We start from the raw sequence: 24,994 nt of genomic DNA, 5'->3' as shown, positions 1-24,994 counted from the left end.
AGCCCCGCCCCACTCCCGGTGTCCCTGCGGCGCCCCAGGCCCCGCCCCCTCCGGCCATGCCCGCTGTCCCCGCTGTCCCCGCGCTGTCCCCTCCGTCCCTCGCGCTGTCCCCGCGCTGTCCCCGCGCTGTCCCCTCGCTGTCCCCTCGCTGTCCCCAGCCCGCCCATCCCCCCTGAGGCCCCGCCCCCTCCCCGGGCAGGCCCCGCCCTCCCGCCCGGCCATGCCCGGCGCCGCGGTGTCGCCGCCGCTGTCGCCGCCGCTGTCGCCGCCGGTGTCGCCGCCGGTGTCGCCGGGGCTGGCGGCGGGGCTGCTCTGCGTGCCGGGGCTCATCTTCTTCCCGGGGCTCTTCGTGCTGGCCCGGCGAGGCCTGGCCGCCATCGCCGGCTGTCCCCAGAGCCGCGCCACCGTGCTGGCCGCCAGGTGACACCGAGGGGACAACGGGGACAGGGAGGGGACAATGGGGACAATGGGGACAATGGGGACAGGGACAGGGGCACGGTGCTGGCCGCCAGGTGACACCGAGGGGACAACGGGGACAGGGAGGGGACAATGGGGACAGGGAGGGGACAGTGGGGACAGGGACAGGGGCACGGTGCTGGCCGCCATCGCCGGCTGTCCCCAGAGCCGCGCCACCGTGCTGGCCGCCAGGTGACACCGAGGGGACAACGGGGACAACGGGGATGGGGACAGGGAGGGGACAATGGGGACAGGGAGGGGACAATGGGGACAGGGACAGGGGCACGGTGCTGGCCGCCAGGTGACACCGAGGGGACAACGGGGACAGGGAGGGGACAATGGGGACAGGGAGGGGACAGTGGGGACAGGGACAGGGGCACGGTGCTGGCCGCCATCGCCGGCTGTCCCCAGAGCCGCGCCACCGTGCTGGCCGCCAGGTGACACCGAGGGGACAACGGGGACAGGGAGGGGACAAGGGGGACAGGGAGGGGACAATGGGGACCGGGACAGGGGCACGGTGCTGGCAGCCAGGTGACACCAAGGGGACAATGGGGACAGGGAGGGGACAATGGGGATGGGGACAGGGGACAGCTGGGGGCATGGGGACAAGGAGGGGACAGGGATGGGGACAAGGAGGGGACAGGGAGGGGACGGGTGGGGGACTCCTGGCCAGGGCCACCAGCGTGATGGCCAGGGGGGCTTGGGGACAGGGAGGGGACAGGGAGGGGACAGGGATGGGGACAGGGAGGGGACAGGGCTGGGGACACTGCAGGGACAGGGAGGGGACAGGGATGGGGACACTGGAGGGACAGGGATGGGGACAGAGTTGGGGACACTGCAGGGACAGGGATGGGTGGCACCGGGCCAGGGAAGTGACAGGACAGGAGGTGACACTGTAAGAGTGACAGGGATGGAGGTGGGGGGACAAGGAGGGGACAGGGATGGGGACAGGGCTGGGACAGGGATGGGTGGCACCAGGCCAGGAAGGGGACAGGGCAGGAGGTGACACCGTGAGAGTGACAGGGACAGGGCCGGGGACACTGCAGGGACTGGGATGGGTGGCACCGGGCCAGGATGGGGACACGGATAGGGACAGGGATGGGGACAGGGATGGGGACACTGCAGGGACAGGGATGGGACAGGGATGGGTGGCACCGGGCCAGGGAAGGGACAAGGAGGGGACAGGGCAGGAGGTGACACCGTGAGGGTGACAGGGACAGGGCTGGGGACACTGCAGGGCCAGGATGGGGACATGGAGGGGACAGGGCTGGGGACACTGCAGGGACAGGGAGGGGACAAGGATGGGGACAGGGATGGGTGGCACCAGGCCAGGGAAGGGACAAGGAGGGGACAGGGCAGGAGGTGACACCGTGAGGGTGACAGGGATGGAGGTGGGGGGACAAGGATGGGACATGGAGGGGACAGGGATGGGGACACTGCAGGGACAGGGATGGGACAGGAATGGGTGGCACTGGGACATGGAAGGGACAAGGATGGGGACAAGGATGGGGACAGGGATGGGGACACTGCAGGGACAGGGATGGGACAGGGATGGGTGGCACCAGGCCAGGGAGGGGACAGGGCTGGGGACATGCAGGGGACACTGCAGGGACCAGGATGGGGACAGGGAGGGGACAGGGATGGGGACAAAGAAGGGACAGGGCTGGGACAGTGAAGGGACAGGAGGGGACAGGGAGGGGACAGGAGGGGACAGGGATGGGGACACTGCAGGGACCGGGATGGGTGGCATTGGGACAGCAAGGGGACAGGGAGGGGACATGACAAGGCCAGGGCTGGAGACAAGGACGGGACAGGGAGGGGACAGGGCAGGAGGTGACACTGTGAGAGTGACAGGGACAGGGCTGGGGACAGTGACAGTGACAGGGACAGTGACAGGGAGGGGACAGCGATAGGGACAGTGACAGTGACAGCGAGGGGACAGGGATGGGGACAGGGAGGGGACAGGAGGGGACAGTGACAGGGAGGGGACAGTGACAGTGGCAGTGACAGGGACAGTGGCAGTGACAGGGAGGGGACAGGGACAGGGACAGTGACAGGGACAGTGGCAGTGACAGGGAGGGGACAGTGATGGGGACAGTGAGGGGACAGTGACAGTGACAGTGACAGTGACAGTGACGGGACAGTGGCAGTGACAGGGAGGGGACAGTGACAGTGGCAGTGACAGGGACAGGGACAGGGAGGGGACAGGGACAGTGACAGGGAGGGGACACTGACAGTGACAGTGACAGTGACAGTGAGGGGACAGTGACAGTGACAGGGACAGGGAGGGGACAGGGACAGGGACAGTGACAGTGACAGGGACAGGGACAGTGACACTGACAGTGACAGGGACAGGGACAGGGACAGTGACAGTGACGGGACAGTGACAGTGACAGTGACAGGGCCACCTCCAGGCCGGTGCTGGCCCGGGCAGGGGGGCGGGGTCAGGGACAGGGACAGTGACAAGGCCAGGCCGGGGGGGGGGGGTGGGGTTGGGGACAATCCGGGATTGGTGACAATCCAGGGGGGGTTGGGGACAATCCGGGATTGGTGACAATCCGGGGGGGCGGGGTTGGGGACAATCCGGGATTGGTGACAATCGGGGGGGGGTGGGGACAATCCGGGATTGGTGACAATCCGGGATTGGGGACACCGCATGGGGTTGGGGACAATCCGGGGGGGGTGGGGACAATCTGGGAGGGTTGGGGACACTCGGGGGGGGTTGGGGACAATCCAGGGGGGATCAGGGACAGGACAGGGACAATCCAGACGGGGTGGGGACAATCCAGAGGGGGTGGTGACAATCTGGGAGGGTTGGTGGCACTCGGGGGGGGGTTGGGGACAATCCAGGGGGGGTTGGTGACACTCGGTGACAATCCGGGGGGTGGGGGCAGGGCAGGATTAGCCGGTGACGCGGGGACAGCGCGGGGGACACGGGGACACACACGGGGACACACATGGGGACACACACGGGGACACACACAGGGACACACATGGGGACACACACGGGGACACACACGGGGACATGGGGACACACACGGGGACACACACGGGGACACACATGGGGACACACACGGGGACACACACGGGGACATGGGGACACACATGGGGACACACACGGGGACACACACGGGGACACACATGGGGACATGGGGACACACACGGGGACACACACGGGGACATGGGGACACACATGGGGACACACACGGGGACACACACGGGGACACACATGGGGACACACACGGGGACACACATGGGGACACACACAGGGACACGGGGACACACATGGGGACACAGGGACACGGCTCAGGGACGTCAGCGCTGGCCCAGCCCCCAGCGTGTCACCAACGTGTGTCACCAACGTGTGTCACCAACGTGTGTCACCAACGTGTCATCAGTGTCACCTGTGGGTCACCCACATGTCACCTGTGCCCCCTGTGTCACCCTTGTGTCCCCCTGTGTGTCCCCCCGTCCCTGTGTCCCCTCTGTGTCCCCTGATGTCCCCCTGATGTCCTCTGATGTCCCTCTGTGTCCCCTGTGTGTCCCCCTGTCCATCCCCCTGTGTCCCCTGATGTCCCCCAGTGTCCCCCGATGTCCCCAGTGCCCCCTGTGTCCCTTGATGTCCCCTTCATGTCCCCCAGTGTCCCCTGTGTCCCTTGATGTCCCCTTCATGTCCCCCAGTGTCCCCTGTGTCCTTTGATGTCCCCTTCATGTCCCCAGTGTCCCCAGTGTCCCCGCTGTCCCCGCTGTCCCCAGGCTGCTGTCCTTGGTGCTGATGTCCCCTGTGCCACCCACTGTTGCCATGACCCTGTGTCCCCTGATGTCCCCTGTGTCACCCTGTGTCACCCCTGTGTCACCCCGTGTCACCATGTCTTTGTGTCACCCCTGTGTCACCCTGTGTCACTGTGTCTTTGTGTCACCCTGTGTCACCTGTGTCTCACCCCTGTGTCCCTGTGTCACCCCTGTGTCCCTGATGTCCCTGTGTCACCCCTGTGCCACCCTGTGTCACCTGTGTCCCTGATGTCCCCTGTGTCACCCTGTGTCACACCTGTGTCACCTGTGTCCCTGTGTCACCCCTGTGTCACCCACTGTTGCCACGTCCCTGTGTCCCTGATGTCCCCTGCTGTCCCTGTGTCACTCTTCTGTCCCCTGTGTCACCCCTGTGTCACCTGTGTCACCCCTGCTGTCCCTGCTGTCCCTGTGTCCCCCCTGTGTCACCCCTGATGTCCCCATGTCCCGTCCCCAGGTTGGTGTCCTTGGTGCCAGCGGTGATGTGTCACCTGTGTCACCCCTGTGCCACCTGTGCCACCCTGCTGTCCCCTGTGTCCCACCTGTGCCACCCCTGTGTCACTCTGTGTCACCTGCATCACCTGTGTCCCTGTGTCACCCGTGTCACCCCTGTGTCCCCTGTGTCCCTGATGTGTCTCCTCTGTGTCACCCCTGTGTCCCTGTGCCTTTGTGCCACCTGTGTCCCTGATGTCCCTGCTGTGTCCCTGTGTCCCCCCTGTGTCATCCCTGCTGTCCCTGCTGTCCCTGTGTCACCCCTGCTGTCCCCTGTGTCACCCTGTGTCACCCCTGTGTCCCCTGTGTCCCCTGTGTGTCACACCTGTTTGTCACCCCTGTGTCACCCCTGTGTCACCCCTGTGTCCCCTGATGTCCCCCAGTGTCCCGTGCTGTCCCCGCTGTCCCCAGGCTGCTGTCCTTGGTGCTGATGTCCCCTGTTTGTCACCCCTGTGCCACCCGCCATTGCCATGCCCCTGTGTCCCCTGTGTCACCCTTCTACCCCTGTGTCCCCTCTGTGTCACCCCTGTGTCACCCCTGTGTCACCATGTCTTTGTGTCCCCTGTGTCTCTGCTGTCCCTTGTGTCACCCCTGCTGTGTCCCTGTGTCACCTGTGTCCCTGATGTGTCTCCTCTGTGTCACCCCTGTGCCACCCACCATTGCCATGCCCTTGTGTCACTCTTCTGTCCCCTGTGTCACCCTTGTGTCATCCCTGTGTCACCCCTGCTGTCCCCGCTGTCCCCAGGCTGCTGTCCTTGGTGCTGATGTCCCTGTGTCCCCTGTGTCCCTGTGTCACCCTGCTGTCCCTGTGTCACCCCTGTGTCACCCCTGTGTCCCCTGTGTCACCCCTGTGTCATCCCTGCTGTCCCCTGATGTCCCTGTGTCACCCTGCTGTCCGTGTCACCCCTGTGTCACCCTGTGTCACCGTGTCTTTGTGTCACCTGTGTCTCTGCTGTCCCCTGTGTCACCCCTGCTGTGTCCCTGTGTCACCTGTGTCCCTGATGTGTCCCCTCTGTGTCCCCTGGTGTCCCCTGTGTCCCGCGCTGTCCCCGCTGTCCCCAGGCTGCTGTCCTTGGTGCTGATGTCCCCTGTGTCACACCTGTGTCACTGTGTCCCTGATGTCCCCTGTGCCACCCCTGTGTCACCCCTGTGCCACCCGCCATTGCCGTGTCACCGTGTCACCCGGCTGTCCCCTGGTGTCTCCTGATGTCCTCTGTGTCACCCTTCTGTCCCTGTGTCACCCTGTGACCCTGTGTCACCCTGCTGTCCCTGCTGTCACCCCTGTGTCCCCGTGTCACCCTGTCCCTGTGTCACCCCTGTGTCACCCCTGTGTCACCCCTGTGCCACCGTGTCTTTGTGTCACCTGTGTCTCTGCTGTCCCCTGTGTCACCCCTGTGTCCCTGCTGTCCCTGTGTCCCCGTGTCACCCTGTCCCTGTGTCACCTGTGTCACCTGTGTGTCACCTGTGTGTCACCTGTATTCCTGATGTCCCCCTGCCCCATGTCATCCCTGTGTCACCTGTGTCACCTGAGCGTCCCCTGTGTGTCACCTGTGTCCCTGTGTCATCTCTGCTGTCCCTGTGTCACCTGTGTGTCACCTGTGTGTGTCCCACCTGTGTCCCCTGTGTCACCTGAGTGTCACCTGTGTGACCTAAATGTCACCTGAGTGTCACCTGTGTCCCCTGAGTGTCACCTGTGTCCCCTATGTGTCACCCATGTCACCCCTGTGTCACCCCTGTGTTACCCTGTGTCACCTGTGCCACCTGTGTTCCTGATGTTCCTGTGTCACCCCTGTGTCCCTGTCTGTCACCTGTGTCACACCTGTGTCCCCTGTGTGTCACCTGTGTCTCACCTGTGTCTCACCTGTGTCACCTGTGTCATCTCTGCTGTCCCTGTGTCACCTGTGTGTCCCCTGTGTGTCCCCTGTGTGTCACCTGTGCCACCTGTGTGCTACCTGTGTCCCTGTGTCACCCTGCTGTCCCAGTGTCACCTGTGTCTCACCTGAGTGTCACCTGTGTGTGTCACCCTGTGTTCCTGATGTCCCTGTGTCACCTGAATGTCCCCTGTGTGTCACCTGTGTCTCACCTGTGCCTCACCTGTTTGTCACCTGTGTGTCACCTGTGTGTCACCTGTGTGTCACCTGTATTCCTGATGTCCCCCGTCCCCATGTCACCCTGTGTGTCACACCCGTGTCTCACCCGTGTCTCGCCTGTGTGTCACCTGTTTGTCACCTGTGTCTCACCCGTGTCTCACCTGTGCCACCTGTGCCACCTGTGCCACCTGTGTGTCACCATTGTCACCTGTTTGTCACCTGTGTGTCACCCGTATCACACCTGTGTCACCTGTTTGTCACCTGTGTCTCACCTGTGTCTCACCCGTCTCACCTGTGCCACCATTGTCACCTGTGTGTCACCATTGTCACCTGTGTGTCACCTCTGTGTCTCACCTGTGTCACCCCTATGTCCCCTATGTGTCACCTGTGTCACACCTGTGTCACCTGTGTCTCACCTGTGTGTCACCCGTGTCACCCCTATGCCCCCTATGTGTCACCCCTGTGTCACCCGTGTCACCTGTGTCTCACCTGAGTCTCACCTGAGTGTCACTTGTGTCACCTGTGTCACCCCTGTGTGTCACCTGTGTCCCACCTGTGTCACACTTGTGTCACCTGTGCCACCTGAGTGTCCCCTGTGTGCCACCTGTTTGTCCCCTGTGTGTCACCAGTTTGTCACCTGTGTCTCACCTGTGTCTCTGTGTGTCACCCCTGTGTCACCTGTGTCTCACCTGAGTGTCACTTGTGTCACCTGTGTCCCACCTGTGTCCCTGTGTCCCAGTGTCACCTGTGTCCCACCTGTGTCACCTGTGTCTCACCTGTGTGTCCCCTGTGTGTCCCCTGTGTGTCACCTGTATCACACCTGTGTCACCTGTGTGTCCCCTGTGTGTCCCCCGTGTGTCATCTGTGTCTCACCTGTGCCTCACCTGTGTCACCTGTGTCACCTGTGTCCCACCTGTGTCTCACCTGTGTCTCACCCGTGTCTCACCTGTTTGTCACCTGTTTGTCACCTGTGTCACCCTGTGTCACCTGTGTCCCACCTGTGTCCCTGTGTCCCAGTGTCACACCTGTGTGTCACCTGTGTGTCACCTGTGTCACCTGTGTCACCTGTGTGCCACCTGAATGTCACCTGTGTCCCCTGTGTGTCACCTGTATCACACCTGTGTCACCTGTGCCTCACCTGTGTCACCTGTGCCTCACCTGTGTCACCTGTGTGTCCCCTGTGTGTCCCCCGTGTCTCACCTGTGTCACCTGTGTCCCACCTGTGTCCCACCCGTGTGTGTCCCCTGTGTGTCCCCTGTGTCTCACCTGTGTCTCACCTGCGCCACCTGTGTCACCAGTGTCACCTGTGTCCCACCTGTGTCTCACCTGTGTCTCACCTGTGTCACCTGTGTGTCCCCTGTGTGTCCCCCGTGTGTCACCTGTGTCTCACCTGTGTCACCTGTGTCACCTGTGCCACCTGTGTGCCGCCTGAATGTCACCTGAATGTCACCTGTGTCCCCTGTGTGTCACCCATATCACACCTGTGTCCCACCCGTGTGTGTCCCCTGTGTGTCCCACCCGTGTCTCACCTGTGTGTCACCATTGTCCCCTGTGTGTCCCACCCGTGTCTCACCTGAGTGTCCCCTGCTGTCCCCAGGTTGGTGTCCTCTGTCCAGGCTGTCATGGCCTCCACGGCCGGGTTCATCATCTCCAGCTCCTGCCAGAACAACGTCATCGAGGACAGGTGAGGGACACACCTGGGGACACCCAGATAATGGGGACACCTGGGACACACCTGGGGACACACCTGGGGAGGGGACACACCTGGGGACACACCCGGGTTCATCATCTCCAGCTCCTGCCAGAACAACGTCATCGAGGACAGGTGAGGGACACCTGGGCACACACCTGGGGAGGGGACACACCTGGGGACACCTGGGGAGGGGACACACCTGGGGGCACACCCAGACCATAGGGACACACCCGGGTTCATCATCTCCAGCTCCTGCCAGAACAACGTCATCGAGGACAGGTGAGGGACACACCTGGGGCACACCTGGGGACACACCTGGGGGGGGGGACACACCTGGGACACACCTGGGGGGGGGACACACCTGGGGACACCTGGGACACACCCAGACCATGGGGACACACCTGGGGAGGGGACACACCTGGGTTCATCATCTCCAGCTCCTGCCAGAACAACGTCATCGAGGACAGGTGAGGGACACACCTGGGGACACCTGGGGAGGGGACACACCTGGGGAGGGGACACACCTGGGGACACACCTGGGGACACACCCAGACCATAGGGACACACCCGGGTTCATCATCTCCAGCTCCTGCCAGAACAACGTCATCGAGGACAGGTGAGGGACACCTGGGGAGGGGACACACCTGGGACACCTGGGGACACCTGGGGAGGGGACACACCTGGGGAGGGGACACCTGGGGACGCTCTCATATCCATGGGGACACCTGGGGACACACCTGGGGACACACCCAGACCATGGGGACACACCTGGAGATACACCTGGAACACCTGGGGACACCTGGGGACATCCTCAGACCCATGGGGACACACCTGGGACACACCTGGGGACACTGGGGACAGCTGGAGACACACCCAGACCATAGGGACACACCTGGGAGGACACCTGGGGGACACCTTCATATCCATGGGGACACCTGGGACACACCTGGGGACACCTGGGGACATCCTCAGACCCATGGGGATACACCTGGGACACACCTGGGGACACACCCAGACCATGGGGACACACCTGGGGACACACCCGGGTTCATCATCTCCAGCTCCTGCCAGAACAACGTCATCGACAGGTGAGGGACACCTGGGGAGGGGACACACCTGGGGACACACCTGGGGACATCCTCAGACCCATGGGGATACACCTGGGACACACCTGGGACACACCCAGACCATGGGGACACACCTGGGGACACCTGGGACACACACACCATAGGGACACACCTGGGGACACACCCAGACCATGGGGACACACCTGGGGACACACCCGGGTTCATCATCTCCAGCTCCTGCCAGAACAACGTCATCGAGGACAGGTGAGGGACACCTGGGACACACCTGGGGGGGGGACACACCTGGGGACACACCTGGGACACCTGGGGATGGGACACACCTGGGGACACACCTGGGGACACCTGGGGAGGGGACACACCTGGGGAGGGGACACACCTGGGGAGGGGACACACCTGGGGGGGACAGCTGGGGACACACCTGGGGACACACCCAGACCACAGGGACACACCTGGGGACACCTGGGCACACCTGGGGACATCCTCAGACCCATGGGGACACCTGGGGACACACCCAGACCATGGGGACACACCTGGGGACACACCTGGGGACACACCCGGGTTCATAATCTCCAGCTCCTGCCAGAACAACGTCATCGAGGACAGGTGAGGGACACCTGGGGGGGACACCTGGGGACACCTGGCACTAAACCAAAACACTCCTGGGCACACCTGGGGGTACCTGGGCACACCTGGGATACACCTGAGACACACCTGGGGCACACCTGGGTTACATTTGGTGACATTTGGTCACACCTGGGGACACCTGGGAGTATCTGAGACACACCTGGGCACACCTGGAATGGAGTTGGGCACACCTGGGCACAGCTGGGACTAAACCAAGGCACACCTGGGAGTACCTGGGATACACCTGGGGGTATCTGAGACACACCTGGGCACACCTGGGGGTATCTGGGGCACACCTGGGCACACCTGGGGCACATTTGGGCACACCTGGGAGTATCTGGGACACACCTGGGACACACCTGGGGACACCTGAGACACACCTGGGGGTACCTGGGACACATCTTGGGCACACCTGGGAGTATCTGGGAGATACCTGGAGCCCACCTGTCCCCACCTGTCCCCACCTGTCCCCACCTGTCCCTCACCTGTCATCAGGTAAAGTCTTTAGCAAAAGTTTCGGGTGAAATATCCCAAATTTATTCAAATTTTGGGATAAAAACCTTGGAATTTTTTGTCATTTTTTGGGGGTTTTTTTGCTCACCTGTCCCCACCTGTCCCCACCTGTCCCCACCTGTCCCCACCTGTCCCTCACCTGTCCCTCACTGTGACCAACTCAGGGAATTTTTAAGTGAATTTTGCTGATTTTTGGGGCCAGTTTTGGGGTAAAATCTTTGGGATTTTGGGCATTTTTTTAAAGATTTTTTGGGGTTTTTGGTGTCCCTCACTGTGACCAATTTTTAAGTGAATTTCGCTGATTTTTGGGGCCGATTTAGTGAATTTTGGGCTAAAATCTTGGGGTTTTTTGGCAATTTTTTGTGGGTATTTTTTCCCTCACCTGTCCCTCACCTGTCCCTCACCTGTTCCTCACCTGTCCCTCACCGTGACCAACTCAGGGAATTTTTAAGTGAATTTCGCTGATTTTTGGGGCCAACTTAGTGAATTTTGGGGTAAAATTTTGGGGATTTTTTGTACTTTTTTGGGGTTTTTGGTGTCCCTCACTGGGACCAACTCAGGGAATTTTTAAGTGAATTTCGCTGATTTTTGGGGTAAAATCTTTGGGATTTTGGGCATTTTTTTAAAGAATTTTTGGGGTTTTTGGTGTCCCTCACTGTGACCAATTTTTAAGTGAATTTCGCTGATTTTTGGGGCCGATTCAGTGAATTTTGGGGTAAAATCTTGGGGATTTTTTACCATTTTTGGGGGTATTTCTTACCTCACCTCTCCCTCACCTGTCCCTCACCTGTCCCTCACCGTGACCAACTCAATGAATTTTTAAGTGAATTTCGCTGATTTTTGGGGCCAATTCAGTGAATTTTGGGGTAAAATCTTGGGGGTATTTTGGCAAATTTTTTGGGGTATTTTTTCCCTCACCTGTCCCTCACCTGTCCCTCACCTGTCCCTCACCTGTGTCCCTCACCGTGACCAACTCAGGGATTTTTTAACTGAATTTCACTGAATTTTGGGGTAAAATCTTGGGGTTTTTGGCAATTTTTTGGGGGTATTTTTTCCCTCACCTGTCCCTCACCTGTCCCTCACCTGTCCCTGGTCTGTCTCTCACCTGCAGGCACTGGCTGGCGTGGGCGTACCCGCCGCTGGCGGTGCCGTACTTCGTGTACGACGTGTACGCCATGTACCTGTGCCACACCTGGGCACACCTGGGACACACCTGGGACACACCTGGGGACACACCTGGGGACACCTGGGGACACCTGGGACTAAACCAAAACACTCCTGGGCACACCTGGGGGTACCTGGGCACACCTGGGATACATTTGGGGACACCTGGGCACACCTGGGACACACCTGGGCACACCTGGAATGGATTTGGGCACACCTGGGCACACCTGGGACTAAACCAAGACACACCTGGGCACACCTGGGAGTACCTGGGACACACCTGGGGACACCTGGGGACACATGGGGGTATCTGAGACACACCTGGGACACACCTGGGGACACACCTGGGGACACCTGGGGCACACCTGGGACACACCTGGGCACACCTGGGACTAAACCAAAACACTCCTGGGCACACCTGGGAGTACCTGGGAGATACCTGGAGCTCACCTGTCCCTCACCTGTCCCTCACCTGTCCCTCACCGTGACCAACTCAGGGAATTTTTCAGTGAATTTCGCTGAATTTTGGGGTAAAATCTTGGGGTTTTTGGCAATTTTTTTGGGGTATTTTTTCCCTCACCTGTCCCTCACCTGTCCCTCACCTGTCCCTCACCTGTCCCTCACCTGTCTCTCACCTGCAGGCACTGGCTGGCGTGGGCGTACCCGCCGCTGGCGGTGCCGTACTTCGTGTACGACGTGTACGCCATGTACCTGTGCCACCTGTGCCGCGCCCAGGTCAAAGGCCACGCCCCCGGCGCCCCGGCCCCGCCCCGCGCCGCCGCCGCCTTCCTGCGCCAGGAGCTGCTCATGGTGCTGCACCACCTGGCCATGGTGCTGGTCTGCTTCCCCGTGGCCACAGTGAGTGAGCGGGCACCTGGGCACACCTGGGAACACCTGGGCACAGCTGGGCACACACCTGGGCACAGCTGGGAGGGGATGGGCAAAAAAAACCCCACGAAAATCGGGTGGAAAATGGGGATTTTGGGGTGGAAAATGGGATTTTGGGGTGGAAAATGGGGATTTTGGGGTTACCTGGGCACACCTGGGGACACCTGGGCACAGCTGGGCACACCTGGGCACGGATGGGAGGGGATGGGCAAAAAAAACCCCGTGAAAATCGGGTGGAAAATGGGGATTTTGGGGTTAAAATGGGGATTTTGGGGTGAAAAATGGGGATTTTGGGGTCACCTGGGCACAGCTGGGAATGGAAAAAGGGGGGAAAATTGGGGGGAAATGGGTGAAAATTGGGGGGTTTGGGGACACCTGGGGGCAGCTGGGAGGGGATGGGCAAAAAAAAACCCGTGAAAATTGGGTGGAAAATGGGGATTTTGGGGTTAAAAACGGGGATTTTGGGGTGAAAAATGGGGATTTTGGGGTTAAAAATGGGGATTTTGGGGTTACCTGGGCACACCTGGAGGGGAAAAACCAGCAAAAATTGGGAGGAAATTGGTGAAAAATGGGAGGAAATCGGTGAAAATTGGGGAGTCTGGGCACACCTGGGCACAGCTGGGAGGGGATGGGCAAAAAAAACCCCATGGAAATTGGGTGGAAAATGGGGATTTTGGGGTGGAAAATGGGGATTTTGGGGTTAAAAAATTGGGATTTTGGGGTGGAAAATGGGGAATTTGGGGACAGCTGGGCACAGCTGGGCACAGCTGGGAGGGGATGGGCAAAAAAAACCCCGTGAAAATCAGGTGAAAAATGGGGATTTTGGGGTGAAAAATGGGGATTTTGGGGTGAAAAATGGGGATTTTGGGGACACCTGGGCACACCTGGGAGGGGATGGGCAGAAAAAAACCCGTGAAAATTGGGTGGAAAATGGGGATTTTTGGGGTGGAAAATGGGGATTTTGGGGTGGAAAAATGGGGATTTTGGGGTTAAAAATGGGGGTTTTGGGGTTAAAAATGGGGATTTTGGGGTTAAAAATGGGGATTTTGGGGTTAAAAATGGGGATTTTGGGGTTACCTGGGCACACCTGGGCACGGCTGGGAGGGGATGGGCAAAAAAAAAACCCGTGAAAATTGGGTGGAAAATGGGGATTTTGGGGTGGAAAATTGGGGATTTTGGGGTGGAAAAATGGGGATTTTGGGGTTAAAAATGGGGGTTTAGGGACACCTGGGGGCACCTGGGAGGGGATGGGCAAAAAAAACACCGTGAAAATCGGGTGAAAAATTGGGATTTTGGGGGTGAAAATGGGGATTTTGGGGACACCTGGGCACACCTGGGGCACCTGGGAATGGAGAAAGGGGGGAAAAATGGTGAAAATTGGGAGGAAATTGGTGAAAATTGGGGGAAAATGGGTGAAAAATGGGGATTTTGGGGTTACCTGGGCACAACTGGGCACAGCTGGGAGGGGATGGGCAAAAAAAAAACCCGTGAAAATTGGGTCAGAAATGAGGATTTTGGGGTGGAAAATGGGGATTTTGGGGTTAAAAACGGGGATTTTGGGGTTACCTGGGCACAGCTGGGAGGGGATGGGCAAAAAAAACCCCGTGAAAATCGGGTGGAAAATGGGGATTTTGGGGGTGAAAAAATGGGGATTTTGGGGTGGAAAATTGGGATTTTGGGGTTAAAAATGGGGATTTTGGGGTTAAAAATGAGGATTTTGGGGTTACCTGGGCACACCTGGGCATGGCTGGGCGGGGATGGGAGGGGATGGGCAAAAAAAAACCCCGTGAAAATCGGGTGGAAAATGAGGATTTTGGGGTGGAAAATGGGGATTTTGGGGTGAAAAATGGGGATTTTGGGGACACCTGGGCACAGCTGGGAATGGAAAAATTGGTGAAAATCGGGGGAAATGGGTGAAAATTGGGGGGTTTGGGGACACCTGGGGACACCTGGGAGGGGATGGGCAGAAAAAACCCCGTGAAAATTGGGTGGAAAATGGGGATTTTGAGGTGAAAAATGGGGATTTTGGGGTGGAAAAATGGGGATTTTGGGGTTACCTGGGCACAGCTGGGAATGGAAAAAGGGGGGAAAATGGTGAAAATTGGGAGAAAATGGGTGAAAATTGGGGGGGTTTGGGGACACCTTGGGGACACCTGGGGGACCTTTGGGGGACACTCTGGGGGCGTTGGGTGACCTTTTGGGGGGCGTTGGGGACATTTTTGGAGACACTTTGGGGACATTTTTGGGACATTTTTGGGGTATTGGGGGACACTTTGGGGACACTTTGGGGACACTTTGGGGACATTTTTGGGGACATTTGGGGTCACTTTTGGGGACATTTTTTGGGACACCTTGGGTGACATTTGGGGACATTTTTTGGGACATTTTTTGGGACATTTTTGGGGTCACTTTGGGGACATTTCGGGGTCACCTTGGGGGACACTTTGGGGACATTTTTGGGGTGTTGGGGACACCTTGGTGACATTGGGTGACCTTTGAGGGGGGTTTGGGGACACTTTGGGGACACTTTGGGGACATTTTTGTGTCACTTTGGGGACACTTTCGGGAACATTTGGGGACATTTTTGGGGACACTTTGGGGACATTTTTGGGGACACCTTGGGGACACTTTGAGGAGCTCGGGTGACCTTTGAGGGGGGGTTGGGGACTTTTTGGGGACACTTGGGGGTCACTTTGGGGACATTTTTGGGGACATTTTTGGGGTGTTGGGGACACCTTGGTGACATTGGGTGACCTTTGAGGGGTTGGGGACACTTTGGGGGGGTTGGGCACACTTTGGGGACATTTTTGGGGACACTTTGGGGACGTTTAAGGACATTTTGGGGTCACCTTTGGGGACACTTTGGGGACTTTTTGGGGACTTTTGGAGACACTTTGGGGACACTTTTGGGGTGTTGGGGACACCTTGGTGACATTGGGTGACCTTTGGGGGGGGGTTGGGGACACTTTGGGGACACTTTGGGGTCACTTTGGGTACATTTTTGGGGACACCTTGGGGACACCTTGGTGACATTTGGGGACCTTTTGGGGACACTTTTGGGGACATTTTTGGGTCACCTTGGGGGTCACTTTGGGGACATTTTTGGGGACATTTTGGGGACATTTTTGGGGTCTTGGGGGACACTTTGGGGACATTTTTGGGGACATTTTTGGGGAAGTTTGGGGACACTTTGGGGACACTTTGGGAACATTTTTGGGGGACACTTTGGAGACACTTTGGGGACATTTTGGAGAAATTTTTGGAGACATTTTTGGGGTGTTGGGGACATTTTTGGGGACATTTGGGGGGTATTGGGGACACCTCGGTGACATTGGGTGACCTTTGGGGGGTTGGGGACCCTTTGGGGAGACCTTGGGGACACTTTGGGGACATTTTTGGGGACATTTTTGGGGACACCTTGGGTGACATTTGGGGACATTTTTGGGGACATTTTGGGGGACACTTTGGGGACATCTTGGGAGGGTTGGGGACATCTTGGGGACATTTTGGGGGTGTTGGGGACACCTCGGTGACATTGGGTGACCTTTGGGGGGTTGGGGACATTTTGGGGGGGTCGGGGCCGGTTTTGGGGACATTTTTGGGGCCATTTGGTGCCATTGGGGTGTCCCCGGTGTCCCCCAGCTGTGGCGCCAGGGCAAGGGCGATTTCTTCCTGGGCTGCCTCCTGATGGCCGAGCTGAGCACCCCCTTCGTGTGCCTGGGCAAGGTCCTCATCCTGGTGAGAGATGGCCCCAAATGTCCCCAAGTGTCCCCAAAATGTCCCCAAATGCAAAAAACCCCGAAAAAATCCTACGAAAAATGGCCCAGAAATGGCCAAAAACGGGAAAATCCCATGAAAATCCCATAAAATCCCATAAAAATGCACCTGGGCCAGGTCCTCATCCTGGTGAGAGATGGCCCCAAATGTCCCCAAGTGTCCCCAAAATGTCCCCAAATGCAAAAAACCCCGAAAAAATCCCACGAAAAATGAGCCAGAAATGGAAAAATCCCATAAAAATCCCATAAAATCCCATAAAAATCCCAAAATCCGCCCCAAGGCTGGGCCAGGTCCTCATCCTGGTGAGAGATGGCCCCAAATGTCCCCAAGTGTCCCCAAGTGTCCCCAAATGCAAAAAACCCCGAAAAAATCCCGCGAAAAATGAGCCAGAAATGGCCAAAAACGGGAAAATCCCAGAAAATCCCATAAAAATCCCATAAAAATCCCATAAAAATGTACCTGGGTCAGGTCCTCATCCTGGTGAGAGATGGCCCCAAGTGTCCCCAAGTGTCCCCAAATGTCCCCAAATGCAAAAAACCCCGAAAAAATCCCACAAAAAATGGCCCAGAAATGGCCAAAAACAGGAAAATCCCATGAAAATCCCATAAAAATCCTCCCGAAATCCCCCAAGAGATTCCTAAGAAGTCCCCCCCAAAAATCCCCCAAAAAATCCAAAAAAAATCCCCAAAAATCCCCCAAAAATCCCCAAAAAATTCCCCAAAAAATCCGAAAAAAATCACCAAAAATTCCCCAAAAATCACCAAAAAATTCCCCAAAAAATCCGAAAAAAATCACCAAAAATTCCCCAAAAATCACCAAAAAATCCCCCCAAAATCCCAAAATTTTCACAAAAATCCCCAAAAATCAAAAAAAAAATCCCCAAAATTTCACTAAAAATCCCCCAAAAATCCCCAAAAAATTCCAAAAAAATCCCAAAAAAATCCCCAAAACTTTCACCAAAAATTCCCAAGGAAATCCCAAAAAAAAACCCCCAAAAATCCAAAAAAATCCCCAAAATTTCACTAAAAATCCCCAAAAAATCCCCAAAATCAGCCCCAAATCCACCCCAAGGCTGGGCCAGGTCCTCATCCTGGTGAGAGATGGCCCCGAGTGTCCCCAAAGTGTCCCCAAATGTCCCCAAATGCAAAAAACCCCGAAAAAATCCCATCAGAAATGAGCCAGAAATGGCCAAAAATGGGAAAATCCCATAAAAATCCCATAAAAATCCCAAAAATTTCACAAAAAATCCCCAGAAAATCCCCCAAGAATTCAGAAAAAATTCCCAAGGCAATCCCCAAAAATCCCAAAAAATCCCCAAAAATTTCAGAAAAATCCCCAAAAAATCCCCAAAAAATTTCACAAAAAAATCCCTGAAAAATCCCAAAAAATCCCCAAAAAATCCCCCAAAATCACAAAGAAATCCCCAAAAATCCCAAAAAAATCCTAAAAATTTCCCCCAATTTTCCCCTAAAATCCCCAAAAATCTCCCGAAAAATGCCAAAAGATCCCCAAAATATCCCAAAAATTTCACAAAAAAGTCCCAAAAATTCCAAATATCCCAAATTTACCCCCCAAAAATGCCCCAAGAGATTCCTAAGAAATCCCCCCAAAAAATACCCCCAAAATCCCAAAAAATCCCCAAAAAATCCCCAAAAAATCCCAAAAAATTTCACAAAAAAATCCCAAAAATTCCCCAAAAAATCCAAAGAATCCCCCCAAAAAACCCCAAAATTTTCATCAAAAATTCCCAAGGAAATCCCCCAAAAAAATCCCCAAAATTTTCACAAAAAAATTCCCAAAAAATCCCCCAAAAAGCCCCCCAAAAATCCCAAAAATTTCACAAAAAATGCTCAAAAAATTTCACAAAAATTTCCCAAAAAATCCCCAAAAAATCTCCAAAAAAAATCCCAAAAATTTCCCAAAAAATCCCAAAAAATTCCCCAAAAAATCCCTAAAATTTCACCAAAAATCCCCCAAAAATCCCCAAAATTTTCACAAAAAATCCCCAAGGAATCCCAAAAATCCCCCAAAAATCCCCAAAATTTCCCCCAATTTTCCCCCAAAACCCCAAAAGCCCCAAAGATTCCCCAAGAATCCCCAAAAAGCCCCAAAATGGAACCAAATCCCCGAAAAATCCCCAAACGGTCCCAAAATGGTCCAAAATCCCCAGAAATTTCACCCCAAAAACCCCAAAACCCCAAAATTCCCCCCAAATGCCCCAAAAACCCCAAAATTTCCCCTAAAATGCTCCAAAATGCCCCAAAAACCCAAAAATTTCCCCAAAAATCCCCAAATTTCCCCCCGAAAACCCCAAAATTTCCCCCAAAAACCCCAAAATTTCCCCAAAAACCCCAAAATGCCCCCAAAACCCCAAAATGCCCCAAAAACACCAAAATTTCCCCCAAAATGCCCCAAAACCCCCAAAATTTCTCCCAAAAACCCCAAAATTTCCCCAAAAACCCCAAAATTTGCCCCAAAATTTCCCCAAAATGCCCCAAAAACCCCAAAATTTCCCCTGAAATTTCCCCTAAAATCTCCCCCAAAATGCCCCCAAAACCCCAAAATTTCCCCAAAAACCCCAAAATTTCCCCCAAAATGCCCCAAAAACCCCGAAATTTCCCCTAAAATTTCCCCTAAAATTTCCCCTAAAATGCCCCAAAAAACCCCAAAATGCCCCAAAATCTCCCCCAAAATGCCCCAAAAACCCCAAAATTCCCCCAAACCCCAAAATGCCCCAAAATCTCCCCCAAAATACCCCAAAATTTCCCCCAAAATGCCCCAAAATGCCCCAAAAACCCAAAAATTTCCCCAAAAACCCCAAAATCTCCCCCAAAATGCCCCAAAATTTCCCCTAAAATGCCCCAAAAACCCCAAAATGCCCCAAAACCCCCAAAATTTCTCCCAAAATCTCCCCCCAAAATGCCCCAAAAACCCCAAAATTCCCCCAAAATGCCCCAAAACCCCCAAAATCTCCCCCAAAATGCCCCAAAGACCCCAAAATTCCCCCAAAATGCCCCAAAAAACCCCAAAATTTCCCCAAAAACCCCAAAATTTCCCCCAAAAAACCCCAAAATTTTCCCCAAAATGCCCCAAAAACCCCAAAATTTCCCCTAAAATGCCCCAAAATTTCCCCAAAAACCCCAAAATTCCCCCAAAATGCCCCAAAAACCCCAGAATTTCTCCCCAATTTCTCCCAATCCCCGGGGATCCCTCCCAGCCCCCCCTCGGCTCCCCCGGGGCCTCCCCTGAAGGTCCCAAAGTGTCCCCGGTGTCCCCTCCAACCCCCCTGAGATGGGACCAGCCCAGGTCCCTGCCCTTGGCCCCACCCCACAAGGACCTTTGGGGTCTCCATGGATTTGGGACATCCCAGAGACCCCAAAACCACATCGGGGTCAGTTCTAGAACGTTCCCATGGTTCTCCTCAAACCCCCCTGAGATGTGGCCACCACAAATTTCTCCTTTCTTTGACGTCCCAGAAGAACTTTCGAGGTCTCCATGGATTCCTCACACCCCAGAGACCCCATAACAACATCGGGATCCCTTCCACAGTGTCCCCATCGTTCTCCTCAAACCCCCCTGAGATGTGGCCACCACAAATTCCCCCCTTTCTCCTCATCCCAGAAGAACTTTTGAGGTCTCCATGGATTCCTCACACCCCAGAGACCCCATAACAACATCGGGGTCAATTCTGGAAGGTCCCCATGGTTCTCCTCAAACCCCCCTGAGATGTGGCCACCACAAATTCCTCCCCTTCTGCTCATCCCACAAGGACTTTTGAGGTCCCCATGGATTCCTCACCCCCCACAGACCCCATAACCACATCTGGATCCCTTCTAGAACATCCCCATGGTCTCCTCCAAACCCCCCTGAGATGTGGCCACCACAAATTCCCCCCCTTGTCCCCATCCCACAAGGACCTTGGAGGTCCCCATGGATTTGGGACCTCCCAGAGACCCCATAACCACATCGGAGTCACTTCTAGAAGGTCCCCATGGTTCTCCTCAAACCCCCCTGAGATGTGGCCACCACAAATTCTCCCCCTTCTCCTCACCCCACAAGGACCTTTGGGGTCTCCATGGATTTGGGACCTCCCAGAGACCCCATAACCACATCGGGGTCACTTCTAGAAGGTCCCCATGGTTCTCCTCAAACCCCCCTGAGATGTGGCCACCACAGATTCCTCCCCTTCTCCTCATTCCAGAAGAACTTTTGAGGTCTCCATGGATTTGTCCCACCCCACAGACCCCATAACTGCACCTGGATTCCTTCCAGAAGGTCCCCATTGTTCTCCTCAAACCCCCCTGAGATGTGGCCACCAAAGATTCCTCCCCTTGTCCCCACCCCACAAGGACTTTTGAGGTCTCCATGGATTTGTCCCACCCCACAGACCCCATAACAACATCTGGATCCCTTCTAGAACATCCCCATGGTTCTCCTCCAAACCCCCCTGAGATGTGGCCACCACAAATTCCCCCCCTTGTCCCCACCCCACAAGGACTTTGGAGGTCCCCATGGATTTGGGACCCCCCAGAGACCCCAAAACCACATCGGGGTCACTTCTAGAACATCCCCATTGTTCTCCTCAAACCCCCCTGAGATGTGGCCACCACAGGTTCCTCCCTTTCTTGACGTCCCACAAGGACTTTTGAGGTCTCCATGGATTCCTCACTCCCCGGAGACCCCAAAACCACATGGGGGTCACTTCCAGAAGGTCCCCATGGTTCTCCTCAAACCCCCCTGAGATGTGGCCACCACAAATTCCTCCCCTTCTGCTCATCCCAGAAGAACTTTTGAGGTCCCCATGGATTCCTCACCCCTGAGAGACCCCAAAACCACATCGGGGTCACTTCTAGAAGGTCCCCATGGTTCTCCACCAAACCCCCCTGAGATGTGGCCACCACAGATTCCCCCCCTTGTCCCCATCCCAGAAGAACTTTGGAGGTCTCCATGGATTCCTCACGCCCCAGAGACCCCATAACAACATCGGGGTCAATTCTAGAAGGTCCCCATCGTTCTCCTCAAACCCCCCTGAGATGTGGCCACCACAAATTTCTCCCTTCCTTGACATCCCACAAGGACTTTTGAGGTCTCCATGGATTTGTCCCACCCCAGAGACCCCATAACAACATCGGGGTCACTTCCACAGTGTCCCCATTGTTCTCCTCAAACCCCCCTGAGATGTGGCCACCACAAATTCTCCCCCTTATCTTCACCCCAGAAGAACTTTTGAGGTCTCCATGGATTCCTCACCCCCCGGAGACCCCATAACAACATCGGGATCCATTCCACAGTGTCCCCATCGTTCTCCTCAAACCTCCCTGAGATGTGGCCACCACAAATTCCCCCCCTTCCCCCCACCCCAGCAGATCCATTCTGGTGTCCCCTTGTCCCCCACGCCCTGGAGACCCCATAACAACATCGGGATCACTTCTAGAAGGTCCCCATTGTTCTCCACCAAACCCCCCTGAGATGTGGCCACCACAAATTCCTCCCCTTCTCCCCACCCCAGCAGAACCATTCTGGTGTCCCCTTGTCCCCCAAGCCCCGGAGACTCCAGAACCACATAGGGATCCTCAATTGGGGGATCCTCCCTTGTCCCACCAAACCCCCCTGAGATGTGGCCACCACAAATTCCTCCCCTTCTCCTCACCCCAGCAGATCCATTCTGGTGTCCCCTTGTCCCCCAAGCCCTGGAGACCCCAAAACCACATCGGGGTCACTTCTAGAAGGTCCCCATGGTTCTCCTCAAACCCCCCTGAGATGTGGCCACCACAAATTCTCCCCCTTATCTTCATCCCAGAAGAACTTTTGAGGTCTCCCCTTGTCCCCCAAGCCCTGGAGACTCCAGAACCACATCAGGATCCTCACTAGGAGATCCTGCATTGTCTCCACCAAACCCCCCTGAGATGCGGCCACCACAAATTCCTCCCCTTCCCCCCACCCTAGAGGAACCATTCAGGTGTCCCCTTGTCCCCCACGCCCTGGAGACCTCATAACAACATCTGGATCCCTTCCACAGTGTCCCCATCGTTCTCCTCAAACCCCCCTGAGATGTGGCCACCACAAATTCCCTCCCTTCCCCCCACCCTAGAGGAACCATTCTGGTGTCCCCTTGTCCCCCAAGCCCTGGAGACCCCACACCCACCTCAGGCTCTCCCATCCCACCCTCAGTTCCGCCAGCAGCACACGGCTCTGCACAAGCTCAACGCGGTGGCCCTGCTGCTGACCTTCACTGCCATTGCTCCCCTTCTCCTCCTCCCACGAGAACTTTGAGGTCCCTCCATGTCCCCCACGCCCTGGAGACTCCAGAACCACATGGGGATCCTCACTAGGAGGTCCTGCATTGTCGCCTCCAAACCCCCCTGAGATGTGGCCACCAAAGATTCCTCCCCTTCTCCTCACCCCAGAAGAACTTTTGAGGTCTCCATGGATTTGTCCCACCCCAGAGACCCCATAACCACATCTGGATCCCTTCTAGAACATCCCCATGGTTCTCCTCAAACCCCCCTGAGATGTGGCCACCACAAATTCCTCCCCTTCTCCTCATCCCAGAAGAACTTTTGAGGTCTCCCCTTGTCCCCCACGCCCTGGAGACCCCACACCCACCTCAGGCTGTCCCGTCCCCCCCTCAGTTCCGCCGGCAGCACACGGCTCTGCACAAGCTCAACGCGGTGGCCCTGCTGCTGACCTTCCTGGCCTGCCGGGTTCTTCTCTTCCCGTACCTGTACTGGCGCTACGGGCGCCACCGGGGCCTGGCCCTGCTGCGCGTGCCCTCGGCCCTGCCCCCGGCCTACAACGCCGCCGCCGCCGCCCTGGCCGCGCCCCAGCTCTACTGGTTCGGCCTCATCTGCCGCGGGACCTGGCGCCTCTTCCGGCCGGCGGGGACGCAGCCGCGGCCGCCCTGAGGGGACGATGAGAGGGGACAATGAGAGGGGACAATGCCCGGGGACAATCCCGGGGATAAACGTGGGACAATCTCGGGGACGATTCTGGGGACAATCCCTGGGATAATCCCGGGGATAATCCTGGGGACAATCTCGGGGACAATCCCTGGGATAATCCTGGGACGATTCCAGGGATAACCTGGGGACAGCCTGGGGACAATCCTGGAGATAATCCCGGGGATAACCCAGGGACAATTGTGGGGGCAACCTGGGGACATCCTGGGGACAATCCCTGGGATAATCCTGGGGACAACCTGGGGACAATCCTGGGATGATTCCGGGGATAACCTGGGATAATCCTGGGGACAACCTGGGGACAATCCCGGGGATAACCTGGGATAATCTTGGGGGCAATCTCTGGGACAATTCCAGGGATAATCATCGGAACAACCTGGGGACAATTCCGGGGACAATCTTGGGGGCAACTGGGGACAACCTGGGGACAATCCCGGGGATAACCCAGGGACAATCCCAGGGATAACCTGGGGACAAACCTGGGATGATTCTGGGGACAACCTGGGGACAACCTGGGGACAATCCTGGGATAATCCTGGGGACAACCTGGGGACAATCCTGGGATGATTCCAGGGATAACCTGGGGACAATCCCTGGGACAATCCTGGGGATAATCCCAGGGCTAAACCTGGGACAATCTCGGGGACAACCTGGGGACAACCTGGGGACAACCTGGGGACAATCCCTGGGACAATCCCTGGGACAATCCCAGGGATAACCCAGGGACAATCCTGGGGACAAAACTGGGGACAATCCCAAGGACAATGCCCGGGGATAACCCAGGGACAATCCCTGGGACAATCCCTGGGACAATCCCTGGGACAATCCCTGGGACAACCTGAGGACAATCCCAAGGACAATCCCAGGGATAACCCAAGGACAATCCTGGGGACAACCTGGGGACAATCCCAGGGACAACCTGAGGACAATCCCTGGGACAATCCCTGGGACAATCCCTGGGACAATCCCAAGGACAATCCTGGGGACAATCCCTGGGACAACCTGGGGACAATCCCTGGGACAATCCCTGGGACAATCCCTGGGGACAATCCCTGGGGGCAAGGGGGGAGGGGGTGGGAGGAGCCTGGAGTGGTGGGGGAGGGGATGGGGCGGTCCTGGAGGGGCCCTGGTGGCTTTGGGACAACCTGGAGGGGACAACCTGGGATGGCTTTGGGACATCCATGGGACACCCTGGGACATCTGTGGGACATCCTGGGGTGGCTCTGGGACATCCAGGGGACAACCTAGGGTGGCTTTGGGACATCTGTGGGACACCCTGAGGGGTCCTGGTGGCTTTGGGACATCCTGGAGGGGACACCCTGGGATGGCTTTGGAACAACTGTGGGGTGGCTTTGGGACATCCTTGGGACATCTGTGGGACACCCTGGGGTGGCTCTGGGACATCCGTGGGACACCCTGGAGGGGACAACCTGAGGTGGCTCTGGGACACCCTGGGGTGGC

At 56.7% G+C, this 24,994-nt stretch overlaps 1 protein-coding gene and 1 long non-coding RNA gene across 5 annotated transcripts; one reads left to right on the top strand and one right to left on the bottom strand.

The window, feature by feature from the left end:
- TLCD3B (TLC domain containing 3B) lies at positions 1 to 23,756 on the top strand. Of its 4 annotated transcripts, none has more exons than XM_077172780.1 (5): positions 1 to 420; positions 8,425 to 8,511; positions 12,551 to 12,767; positions 16,440 to 16,535; positions 22,746 to 23,187. In XM_077172780.1, the coding sequence occupies exons 1-5, from the start codon at positions 221 to 223 to the stop codon at positions 22,845 to 22,847; spliced, it is 702 nt and encodes a 233-aa protein (XP_077028895.1). In that variant the 5' UTR covers positions 1 to 220; the 3' UTR covers positions 22,848 to 23,187. The 4 variants fall into 4 exon arrangements, with proteins under 4 accessions (XP_077028895.1, XP_077028894.1, XP_077028893.1 ...); XM_077172778.1 differs by lacking the exon at positions 22,746 to 23,187 and adding an exon at positions 23,207 to 23,753 and having other exon boundaries at positions 5 to 420; XM_077172781.1 differs by lacking the exons at positions 1 to 420; positions 22,746 to 23,187 and adding exons at positions 847 to 893; positions 23,207 to 23,752.
- On the bottom strand, positions 23,646 to 24,060 carry LOC143692535 (uncharacterized). Its single transcript, XR_013180326.1, has 3 exons — positions 24,035 to 24,060; positions 23,829 to 23,954; positions 23,646 to 23,772 (listed from the first exon to the last, which is right to left on the bottom strand). It is a non-coding gene; the product is annotated as an uncharacterized LOC143692535 (long non-coding RNA).
- Between the last annotated feature and the right edge of the window lie 934 nt (positions 24,061 to 24,994).

This window comes from Agelaius phoeniceus (assembly GCF_051311805.1).
Source record: "Agelaius phoeniceus isolate bAgePho1 chromosome W unlocalized genomic scaffold, bAgePho1.hap1 SUPER_W_unloc_1, whole genome shotgun sequence".
Lineage (NCBI taxonomy): Eukaryota > Metazoa > Chordata > Aves > Passeriformes > Icteridae > Agelaius > Agelaius phoeniceus.
Note: the sequence above shows the minus strand (reverse complement) of the source record. Positions and strands in the feature narration are given on the sequence as shown.

Coding starts and splice junctions, on each gene's coding strand:
- TLCD3B (XM_077172778.1), top strand. CDS start 221: ATGCCCGGCGCCGCGGTGTCGCCGCCGCTGTCGCCGCCGCTGTCGCCG. Junction 8,512..12,550: donor AACAACGTCATCGAGGACAG/GTGAGGGACACA, acceptor TCTCACCTGCAG/GCACTGGCTGGCGTGGGCGT. Junction 12,768..16,439: donor TCTGCTTCCCCGTGGCCACA/GTGAGTGAGCGG, acceptor GGTGTCCCCCAG/CTGTGGCGCCAGGGCAAGGG.